The sequence below is a fragment of the Pundamilia nyererei genome, unplaced genomic scaffold (genome assembly GCF_000239375.1).
Source record: "Pundamilia nyererei isolate P.nyererei 1_Seehausen unplaced genomic scaffold, PunNye1.0 scaffold00577, whole genome shotgun sequence".
NCBI classification, from domain to species: Eukaryota; Metazoa; Chordata; class Actinopteri; order Cichliformes; family Cichlidae; genus Pundamilia; species Pundamilia nyererei.
In genome coordinates this window covers 14,155-25,726 of record NW_005187978.1, presented here as the reverse complement: position 1 = coordinate 25,726, position 11,572 = coordinate 14,155, and the positions used below count along the sequence as shown (strand labels likewise).

The 11,572-nt window shown below is 37.2% G+C and overlaps 2 protein-coding genes and 1 long non-coding RNA gene across 3 annotated transcripts in view; all 3 read right to left on the bottom strand.

The window, feature by feature from the left end:
- Window positions 1-967: 967 nt before the first annotated feature.
- LOC102210804 (protein MNN4-like) lies at window positions 968-3,495 on the bottom strand. The gene is made up of 8 exons (XM_005754504.1): window positions 3,395-3,495; window positions 2,990-3,103; window positions 2,729-2,845; window positions 2,337-2,450; window positions 2,095-2,211; window positions 1,592-1,705; window positions 1,358-1,460; window positions 968-1,151 (listed from the first exon to the last, which is right to left on the bottom strand). Exons 2-7 carry the CDS (start codon window positions 3,077-3,079, stop codon window positions 1,416-1,418), a joined length of 597 nt encoding a protein of 198 aa, XP_005754561.1. The 5' UTR covers window positions 3,080-3,103; window positions 3,395-3,495; the 3' UTR covers window positions 968-1,151; window positions 1,358-1,415.
- A 1,649-nt stretch (window positions 3,496-5,144) lies between these two features.
- Window positions 5,145-6,039, bottom strand: LOC102210625 (uncharacterized). The gene is made up of 3 exons (XR_312410.1): window positions 5,985-6,039; window positions 5,448-5,493; window positions 5,145-5,210 (listed from the first exon to the last, which is right to left on the bottom strand). It is a non-coding gene; the product is annotated as an uncharacterized LOC102210625 (long non-coding RNA).
- A 3,832-nt stretch (window positions 6,040-9,871) lies between these two features.
- Window positions 9,872-11,572, bottom strand: part of LOC102214027 (tropomyosin-like) — an 8,536-nt gene continuing 6,835 nt past the window's right edge. The window contains exon 15 of the mRNA XM_005754511.1: window positions 9,872-10,046. Coding sequence (XP_005754568.1) covers window positions 10,008-10,046 — 39 coding nt within the window. The 3' untranslated portion in view covers window positions 9,872-10,007. The remainder of the gene's footprint in view (window positions 10,047-11,572) is intronic.

Genomic DNA, 11,572 nt, shown 5'->3' with positions numbered 1-11,572 from the left:
TAATTCCTTTATTCATTCAACTTGAAGTGCCACACACTAGTTTGTGTCATTATTGAGATGTACATAAGAATGATTACGCAGTTACACAATCATCCCAAAAACTGTGTACTGATAGTTTCCACTTTCTCTTTTGTATCAGACATACTGAGACAATATTCGGGATAAATAACCATGAAAAACAATTAATTTATTCAGTTTAGCGGTTTACACATCACATCATTATAATCATTGAGCCCGTTTCACTTGAATTGTCCACTTGATGGCGCAGTAGAGCAAATGAATCATCACAATGCTTCGAACCATGAGTCGACCAGTTGGATGGGAAGCTTCAGTTCATCATGAGGCTTCATCATGAGGCTTCATCTCACCATCACTAAAATGAAGCTTCAAGAAGCTTGGCGTTGGGGTGAACCAATTGGATGAAAAGCTTCAGTGCTTCATGAGGCTTCATCTGCCCATCACTAGGAAAAAATCAAAATAAACTTAAACCGGAGGACTGACAGGTAAACGGTAGATCATGACACGGACACAGAGAAACACAGGGCTTAAATACACAGAGGGAGCAATCAGGGAATGGGTAACAGGAGGGAAACACAGCTGGGGCAAATCAGGCCTAACGAGACAAGGGGAAGCAAAACCAGACACATTAACATCAGACATGGACTTTCAAAGTAAAACAGGAAACCCATAACACAGACTGAACAAAAGACACAGACTCACACGCAGGCACTACAACAGAGGGAACAGAGACGTGGGACCAGGGCAGACACAGACACTGACTGGACACGGGGATATAGCAACTAAGGATACACAGAGACGCAAACTAGACAAGGGGATACAGCAGACAGGGGAGACAGAGCAACTAGAGAAGACAGAGACGTAAACCATAAGACAGAACTCAAAGAAACCACAGACTAGAAATAATAAACTCAAAAACCCTGGGTCAACGACCCAGGCATCCTACACGCAGGCACTTTTCATAGTATGCAAGCTGGCATGATTAAAAGGCCATTCTGACCCACAACCCTACTGTCTATGTCTAAGTAGTATAATATAAAAAAATGATGTAAAAATATAAAAGTAGTTAATAATTATGAATTGAACATACGTAAGTGGGGTGGGACCTACTATGTGTACAAATGACTGAGAAGCTGAAAAAAAGAGAAACAAAATTAAAAAAAATGTACAAATATAAAACCAATATATTTCCATGCACTCAAACAGAGAATAACTATCACATTAAAGATAGTTTGATGAACTCCTAATTTGAAATTTTTGTTATTTGAATACATTTGTCTTTCAGTGAAAAATCAGTAATGAAGACCTTGGTGAATGCATCTAAATGAAAGATACAAACCTTTATGTCTTTGGTCTCAAAGCTCCTTCATTCAGGAAGGACATCAGGACATCTGCTTCTATTTCCCACGCATCTGCTTTAATTTAGCTACTTCTTCATTTAACTGGGAGGGGAAGGTAAATTGGTACATTTGCATACAACATGATTACATACTGTGATGAGAAAAAACGCGTGTCAACTTTTTATTTATTTATAGAAATATTAGACATTAAGTCTAAGGAACAAAATATGAACCTCTTTCTTGTCGGCTTCGAGCTTCATGTTTATGTTCTGCAGCTCCTTCACATCTTGTTCTCTTCTATTTTTTTCAGCACGGACCTCCAAGAGTTCAGCCTCTAGATCATTGACCTTGGAGAAAAGGAAAACAGAGTTACAATTAATAAAAGAGAAAAGCTTCTGTTAGGTACTGCGTAGGTTATCTATTTGTTCAGTTCAACTATGATAGGGAAAATATTTACAAACCAAAATGATGGAATAAAGCTGTTATTGCGTTTAGATTTTAGACAAAATTGCAGTGGCCATCAAAAAAATTATAACAATGAAGGACAATGTCAACATTAAAAATATCAACATTAATTTTAAAAACAAAATATGTGGCGAACAGAGATCATTGGTTCCAGAGAGAAATTATAACAGATTAATAAAGCATGAGTTAACACAGAATCAATATAACAGAATATATGGTGTAATGGGCTAATGAAATAATACTTAAAACTGAAAAAACTGAAGTAAATAACCTTTGTACTGTTGGTTTCCAGCCCTTTCTTCAGTGTCTCTACAGTTATCTCAGCATCCTTCTTCTTCTGCTGCTGTTCCCTGAGCTGATTTCGAACTTCAGCTAGTTCATCATTCAGCTGGGAGGAGAGGGAAAATGGTAGAGATACATTTGCATACAACATAATTACAGAAGAAAATGCATGTCAACTTTTTATTGTGCATTCGAATATTAGACATTAAGTCTAAGGAACAAAATATGAACCTCTTTCTTCTCAGCTTCAAGCTTCCTATTTATGGTCTGCAGCTCCTTCTCATCTTGTTCTCTTCTATTTTTCTCGGCACGGAGCTTCGAGAGTTCAGCCTCTTTTTCTTTTAACTCAGGGGAACGAGAAACAATGAGCACATTTAACTAAACAAATCAAATATTAAATATTTAACCTGATTATTTTAATTTATGTAATTATTTTAAACATCAGTAATTATCTTCAAAAAAGGACATTGAATAGAGAGAAACTGCAACTAAACTGCAACTAAAATATAACATCTTCAAAAATGTTGGTATTTGAAGTAAAATTCAAACCTGAATGTATAAAATAAAAGATATAAGGTAAAAGGTTAATGTAATAATAAAAAGAAAAATGAAAATGAAGTTACCTCTTTATCGTTGGTCTCCACCTTTGTTTTCAGGGATTGCACGTCCATCTCAATATCCCTCCTCTTCTGCTCCTCTTTATTAAGTAGACGTTGTAGTTTTGATACTTCCTCATTCAGCTGAGTAAGAAAAAGATTTATGCTGTGGTGGTTTCAGGTTGTTTAATGCTTTGAAATAAATGTTTTAACCACTATCTGCTGTGTGTGTCCTGTGAGTAAGAGTACTCACTTTGAATGATTCTAAGTAACCTCAAAATCATGTACCTCTTTATTCTTGTCCTCAATCTTCAGCTTCATGGTTTGCAGTTCCTTTTCATTTTCTGTGCTCCTATTTTTCTCAGCACGGAGCTTCATGACTTTATCTGCTTTGTCTTTTAACTTGGGCAAAGGGAAACATTATTTCAAAATGAGAAATCACTTTACAGTTGAGTTGACTGTTAACTGAAGTGAAGAAAGCTCTCTGAAAGCCAGGTGGTTGGTGAACAAGCGTTCATGTTGATGCTATAGCAACTGGCAACAATCTTAGCACTAGAGAATAGCTAAATGTTGTTCATTCTAGTCCTCCTTTAGAAGGAGGTTGATGGGGTCATATAAAAATATTCAGTGCATTGAGATATAACTTGATATCAAACTGAATGTACAGAGGTAAAGGAAATAAAAGACAATAACCTCTGATTGGCTGTCCTCGAGCTCTGTCTTCAGGGTCTGCAGGTCTTTCTGCAACGATTCATTCTTAGAACAGAGTGATTGGACCCTATCTAAGTCTACATTTTCCTCCAACTGAAAAATACATGAATAACCATGTTGTTGTATTAAGTTTAAATGTATTTCTGCTGTGTCTGTAATACCAGGGTCACCTAAAGATCTTGACCTTTCCCTACAACGCACCTTCAGATTTGGTTCTAGAAATGTATAAAATGTTTATTAATTTATGTAGAGATTTGTTTACTTTGCCTTCCAACTGAAGAGACAGTAAACATTGCTGCGTATCCTCACTCTGCTTTTAACAAAGGCTTCATTCTTTAAGTGGTTTTGCCTCCCCATCATATAAGTCCCTTGAGATGACTTCTGTTGTGATCTGACACAAACTTAATGGAACAGTGGTGACATTGTACAAGAAGGTGTATGTATTTGAGATTTACTTTCTCCATCCTTTTGATAGCAGAGGTAATCTTGGTGAACTTCCGTTGTGATCCCTACCCCTTAAGTGTGTCATTTCTCAGCCACTGAAGTCTCTCCAGCTAACAAAAGTGGAGAGGATCAATATTACTTTAGTCATACTGGTTATCCCAGAGCTTAGCTTAATAGCTACATATAAATGGGGGAAGAGTTGCCAATCTGTCTCTGGTCAAAAATGAAGAGAGCAGTGACATATTATCACATCCATCCATCTTCATCTGCTCATCCAGGCTTGTAGAATGGGGCCAGCAGTGTAAGCAAGAAAGCCAAGAACTCCTCCTCCCAGCTCCCTGCTTCAGCTCTGGGGAACATCAAGCAGCTCCCAAGCTGGTAGAGACATGTAGTCTTTCCACTGTGTCCTGGATCTGCCCTGGGCACTCCCTCCAGATCAGAACAATGCTTTAATTTGTTATATAGAGTTACCTCATTTTTGAGCACCTCAATCTCCTCATCCTTCCTCTTGAGTTCAGCTTGTGTCTTCTGTGTTTAAAAAGATCAGGAGCTCAGTACATACATGTCGAGGAAGTTGTTTCAGTTTATGCAAGTGGATTTTTTATGCTTTTTTAATGGTTTGCTTTTAGTGTACATACTATTTAAAATGTTTTCATCAGTGCACCTTTACTTTTGTTTAGATTTGTACACACAAATGTGGCACCAGTGGCACTAAAGAGAGAGTGAAACAAGCTGTCAAAAGTCAACAAAGCAAAAACTTGTGTTTGCCTTACAACAGAGTCTCAATGTGATGGTTGGTAATTTTATTGTGGTATCTATTTCTGCATTTTTCTAAGTGTGTCCTACTATCATGCCTTTACTCACAGCCATGACTGTCATTCATATTTACACCATTTAAAATTCGTTTTTAGTGTAGTAGGTTAATTTCTCTCTCCTCCCCCTGTCTTTTTCCTGAGTTGCTCTCTTGGCTTTGTGCTTCTGATTCATCTCTGACTGAACCTTGTTGTTCAGGTTAGACTTCCTTCTAACACGCAATTCTCTTTGTTTCTTTCTTCATCTGACGTAGACAGAAGAAATGTCCATTGTTTACTTATAGGTTTGGTTTCATTGTTTTTCTTCAGCTCAAAGCCTCAGTTGAATTTCTGTCAGCTGTCTTATTTTCATTTTTGCTCTCTCCAAAAACAACACCTAAGTTGGTAATCATCAATTAGTGTTTAGTTTGTGAAAAAGTGAAAAAGGAATTTATGATTTACTGTTTTTCTTTTGTTTACCTTGTATTTGACAAGAAGAACGGCCCCCGAGACAACAGTACCGACAACACCGATGCAGATGACCGGAGAAGAAGTCAAATTCTCTGAAGTGAATAATTAAAGAAAATACTGAAAATAAAATAACTGTAATAATAATAATAATAATAATAATAATAATAATAATAATAATAATAATAATCTCCAATGTCAAAAACAAAAATGTTGCTTCCAACTGCCAGTAAAAAATAATAAGTGAAGAAAAGCAGAGTTTTCTGAAGTATTTTTATACACATTTAAACAAGTACTGAGCTTTACATTTGAATACAGTTGTGTCAGGTTACCTGGGCTGACTGAGAATCCAAACCAGCTTTTCAGGCTCATTTTGTTCTGTAGAACAAGAAGGAAATCGTCACATTAAAGAGATATACCTCTGCATTCATGTTGTGCTCAAAAAATGTAGATGTTTAAAAACAGCATCCTATCTCAACTTGATGATCTATCAACACTTAACTATAATCAGAATAAATGATTTTATCTATTTTGACTCAAAAAAAGGGTAAGAATTCATGTTAATTAGGTCGTAATTATTTGTTATGCTTAAACTGTTTCTTCTCTGTAGATGGCCTTCATTGCACACACACTGTGTAATGTACAGCATAGAGGGATAATAACTACTACAATGTAACTTGCTGTAAATTGCCTCACGAATAAACAAATACACCTTAAATCACCACAGAATTTGCAAATGAGAACTAAAGTTTTACATTTTTGAGGCTAAAAGTTTAACAGTTTAAAGCTGTCAGTTAGAACCACAGAGACACACATTATGTTTCTATTATACAGTAAATTAAACAAACAACCAAACATAAAGTATTTACCTCAAATATGAAACTGGTGCATCTGCTTCCTTGCAGTGAGTGAGGCTGTGCAGCATGACTCCTTCAGCACTGGTTAAAGGAAACACTCACCTGCAGTAACAGGAGGCGTGGTTTCTTCAGAAGTCTGATGAGAAAAGAATTTGTGTGTTGCAAACAATCGGTTCTTGCGAGTGTGCACATGTTAAAAGGAAACTTCATTAAATGCTTGTAATGCCAATGATATGGTCTGGTTGAGCAACTATTACAAACCTAAGGCCTTGACCTTTGACCTTTGACCGTGCTATAATGAAATGTTTTCTTGTGTGTCCATACTTTGTTTTGTTTGTGCACACAAACATGTCTCCAGGACAAACAAAAACTAACAAAACAAAGTTAATATGTGGCAAAAATGTTACTACTGATTTAAATTAGTTTTTGATAATAAATAAATAAATAAACAGACAAACTATGCTCCTCTGGCATTGAATGATGAATACTAATAATTCAATAAGCATAAATGATAACTGAACCGTTTTATTGTGCGTTAGCCTTTGCCTCCTGGTGTTCCTTTCTATTGTCCCATTATTGTTATTCCAGCTGCTTCATCTGTGCTTCATGTTTTCTCTCTTTGTTAACCACATGCTTCTAGACCAGGGGTCAGCAACAGCACGCGTGCCCCGGGTTGCCGACCCCTTCGCGATGGCCAGTCCAGCTATGGCACGACCATAGCTGGACTGGCCATCAGGCATACCGACCATTTGTCCAGTGGGCCGATGGCGATTTTTCATTTTTATGAATTTTTTTTTAATTTTTTTTTTAGTAACGGTATAAACAATGAAAGGTGGTGCTGGCCGGTGTGAAAAATAACTCAGTTTTTTTGGTGGAGGAGGAGAGACCTGAGGCGGTCCGAGTGTCAGGTGAACTGAACTTCAGGTAAGAAGTTATGACCTGCAGTCTATCTGGGTCAGATATAAACTAAGTTTAGCTGGAGTTTATTTTCGTTATGCTGACTTTTTACAGTCAGTTACAATAACTCATACTGCATACTAGCTAGCATGACGGAGTTTCTAAACTGCTGGGTGGGTGTTATGATGTTACTGATAATGAACTTTATTCTATTCATAAGTTTAGTTAGTAGTCCCGTAAAAATGGATTCGACCCGTCAGGGAAAATATTACGTGTTTCGTATTGAGGTGAAAAGGAACACAGTTTGTCCCGAACTTTAGCTACAATTAAAAATACACAAAGTTGGAGCTGTACAGCTGCCTCTTCTTCTCTCATTCTCTCCCCCTGCCTCTCCTGTTTCTACTTCAATCATGAAAACTGATCAATGATCAGCTGATCGGCTCTCTTGTTTGTTTATCGCCCACTTTGCACCAGAAAGAGGAAACCAGTGGATGTCACACTAAACAACAGCAGCACGTTTAAGCTTGATCAGCTGTTGTTAGAATTTATTTAATATTAATTTCTAGTATCAGCTGATGTTTGCTGGAGCCACAGCTGTAAAGCTGCTGGTCATGATATGGTTTGGTTATCTGGTGAGAGGGAAACATGAAGATGAAACCAGGAGATGTCCTTACTGGATCATCAGAGCTGAACAGGTGATGGAGAAACAGGTTTACCTTTTAGGTGACATGAATGAGTTGAAGGGAATTTATGAACTGTTTCTGAGAGACAAATAACACCAGGATCCTTTTCTATGTAGCTGACAGCTGGTAACTGTGCAGGGGCGGGTCTAGCAAAGTGTTGCCAGGGGGCCAGGTAGGTCATTGACAGGGAAAGGGGGGCACAAAGAAATACTTTTCTTTCTTATTCTCATTTAAAATGTCTAGCTTTTAACAAATAATTATCTGAATCTTACAACCAAAGTTTTTATCTGATGTAAAATGTATAGAAATCATACATATACCAACAAAACAGTGCACATCACTGTCACAACAGCGTTTGTTTTGTTTTTTTTCCAAAGGCTTTATGGCTTTTCCTGTAATACCTGGTGGGCCGGTCTCTAGTCAAAATGCCCGGGCTGATTTTTTTGTTTTGATTTTTACGCACACCCCACTTTTCAGTTATTTATTTGTAAAAAAAAATGTTTGGAATTATGTATGATTTTTGTTCCACTTCTCACGTGTACACCACTTTGTGTTGGTCTTTCACGTGGAATTCCAATAAAATTGATTCATATTTGTCAAATCAAATCAAATCAAATCAAATCACTTTTATTGTCACATCACATGTGCAGGTACATTGGTACAGCACATGTGAGTGAAATTCTTGTGTGCGAGCTTCACAAGCAACAGAGGCTGTAATGTGACAAAATGTGGTTCAAGGGGTTCAAGGGGGCCGAATACTTTTGCAATACTTTTGCAAAAGTATTTGCAATACTTTTGCAAGCCTCTGTACATGGATACATCCGTAGACAGAATTCACAATGTGTTTTCGGGACTTTCAGGTGTATGGAGCAGTTTTCTTTTCTTTTCTTACCAGAAAGTTTTAATGAGCAGCTGGATTTTTTCTCTCTTTAACTGGCTGGATACAGAGGACATCGAAATGCAGCTGATTGAACTGAAAACCTCGACTCTGTCGGGGTCAAAGTTTGCAGAACTACAGATGCAGTTGGAATCCACAGATGTGCGTGTTCATGGAGCTGCATTTTCACCTGCTGGACATCACTACCTGACAAGTTTAACTGTCTTCAGAACATTGCAGAGGCCTTATTGACAGTATTTGGCTCTACATATCTGTGTGAGCAGATTTTCTCTCATATACGTGAGGGTGGCTGTAGCTCAGGTGGCAGAGCAGGTCAGCCACTGATCAGAAGGTCGGTGGTTTGATCCCAGGCTGCCTCCTGGCTGCATGCCAAATATCCTTGGGCAAGATACTAACCCCATGTTTGCCTACTGGTGGTGGTCAGAGGGCACCCTGGGATCGAACAAGGAATTATAAATGCCACATAAAGTGGGACACCAGGTCACTTTAGTGCAGGAGCTCCAGTGTTTCAACTGACCAACAATCTACAAAATTATATTACAAATGTACATAATGTAAAGACTCCAGAGGTGTAGTTCAAAAACTGATTTAGGTATTAAAAGATAAATATAGTTGATTACTTGATTGATTGATTACTTATTGCAACTATATTTATCTGTGACAGTGTATCTTTTGTATCTTTTTTGTTTGTTTGTTTGTTTGTTTGTTAAGCTTTTAAAAGTAAAGTAGAAGCAAACATTTAATCTGTTTTGAGTGGAGTTTGTTAAACCTGTTATCTGGCACTGGAAATACCTGGAAATATCTCAAAGGTCATATCTCAGGCTTTAAGATCAAGCATCATAGGCCTACTTGTTGGTTTGATTGTTTATTTAGAAACATAAACCTGTTTTACTCAGGTGACCAGGAAATTTCAGAGCACTGCAGCTGAAGAAAAAGCAGAAAACAAGTAAGACAGCACTACATCCAATAACATGGCTTTTGTTTATGTTATTTTTATTTTTTCATTTTGTCTTTCTTTTTGCATGTTTTTAAAAACCATCATGTCTTAAGCCCCTTTGTTGTTATACACAAGCATTAGGAAACAAAGCTCCTTTCCCCAGTAACCTCACACTGTACAGAAACAGTCGAGCAGTTTCTTCAAACCAAGCTGCGTATCTATTGCAGATTCAGTCTTCCCAGCCTGGAGAAGGTCTACAATTTTGTTTCTGGTGTTCGTAACTTCTCTTCCCTTTCCTGTAGAGAGGACACCAAGCTAACACTTTTTTTTTTTTTTTTTTTTAAATAGTGGGTTTTTTTAACCTCCTTTTGTTAATTTTTTTGTAATTTTTTCAATAAATCACATTTCATTTTCCATATATGACAGTTAATTTGTATCATATTTATTGTACATGTATTGTACAATTTATTTGTGTTTTTTTAGGGGGAAGAAATCACACTGATGATGTTGAAGTCCCAAAAACTGGCAAAAAACTGTAGGCTATGCATGTAATATGACGCCCTAGGCATTAAAGGGTTAAATACAATTCAGGGGAACTTTTTTTTTAATCTCCAGCAATGTCACATTCTTATGGCCTCCTCAGCTTCTTCTTTGGTTTTCTGCAGATGATGCAAAGAAAAAATACACACGATAAGAACCAGAGTTATCTTTGTAGTGCAACCCTCAGAAAATGATCAGTGTGGTGTTTCATTTTGTGGTATGAATTTGAAAAGTCGTAGCTTACAGTGAGCTTACTCTGCTCATTAATTCCACTAATGACTCTATCCTTTGTTTTTTAGCGGCCACACTCATGATGTTGTGGCTCTAGTTATTAGACATAATAGCAGTAGCTTACCTTTGGGGACCACAGAGATGCAGTAGTGAAATTATTGGAAACACTTTTGCGAATATAGCCCACAATGCATAATGTAAATATTCCACATGCCTCAGTTATTATTCTGCACTGCTCTTGCAATACAAATATATACTATAGGCTGAAGAAAACAAGACAAAGGAAAGATTTTTTTTTTTTTTTTTAACAGTCAGCTACAATCTGGGAATTTTAAAGAGACTTATTTTTTTCACGGCCACCTCCATATATTTTATTATTGGACTTTACTATAGTATCTCTGCATGGTTTACAGTTCAAAACAATCTCTATCTTTATACCTATATTTAATTGCAGCCACTGAATTCATGAGCTGAAACAGCGGGGGCATTCTTTTTCCTTTAATGACAGGATTATCTGATTTGAACAAGGTCAGTGTGGCTTCTGTATCTGAGATAACATGATAAGCATATTACCTCTCAGTGACACCATACAGTATCAAGAGTTAAAACAACCAAAAAAAAAAACCAAAAACCAAAGAAAACATTCCATGTATAAATAATCAGTGCTAACCAACAGCTCAGTGGATCTGCGTTCGACTACTTCGCCTAGGCTGCACTGTCGAGCGCAGATCCACTGAGCGCAGCGCAAGCTAGTGAGACAGAAGCTAAGCTCGTTGCAACATGGCAACTGCCTCAACGCTACCCGAAATTGAACCTCCCCCACCCTCATTCAGATCTGGCGTTTAGAACTATCTTGGTTTTCATGTGAAGCATGACCCTGATAGTAAGCGCATCATGGACAAAAGTAAAACAGTATGTTGGATATGCCACGCAATCTAAATTACATTGGTGGGAACTAGTGCGTTAGTGCAGTTAGCTTGCTAACGTGTTGACGCCATCCAGCCCCACACACGGAGCGATATGCGGTAACTTTCTAATGGAGATTTGCGGCATTTTGTCGTTAATGTCATTTTAACAAGATTAACGCTGACAGCACTAGGGGGAACACAACGAATATGATTGCACATATGCATTTAATATGCTGCTGAGAATATAGCCCAGAAGAAGCGTATAGTATAGCTTTTATTTTGGAAAGAGCCATTTCTCTGCAATAAACTCTATTTCTAAAGATGAGTGATTTCTCGATCAGATAGATTTATTTATTTTTTTTATTTTGTTGTTTCAGCAACATTAAATTTAAAAACTGTACTTTTGAGTTAAAATATCTATTTATAATTTTAATAAATGACAAATTAAAAAGGCACAAACATTTTTTTGTATCGAAAAAAATATTGAACCGTGACACCAAAGTATC

Coding starts and splice junctions, on each gene's coding strand:
- LOC102210804 (XM_005754504.1), bottom strand. CDS start 3,079: ATGAAGCTCCGTGCTGAGAAAAATAGGAGCACAGAAAATGAAAAGGAA. Junction 2,451..2,728: donor TGGAGACCAACGATAAAGAG/GTAACTTCATTT, acceptor CGTTCCCCTGAG/TTAAAAGAAAAAGAGGCTGA. Junction 2,212..2,336: donor TTGAAGCTGAGAAGAAAGAG/GTTCATATTTTG, acceptor CTCTCCTCCCAG/CTGAATGATGAACTAGCTGA.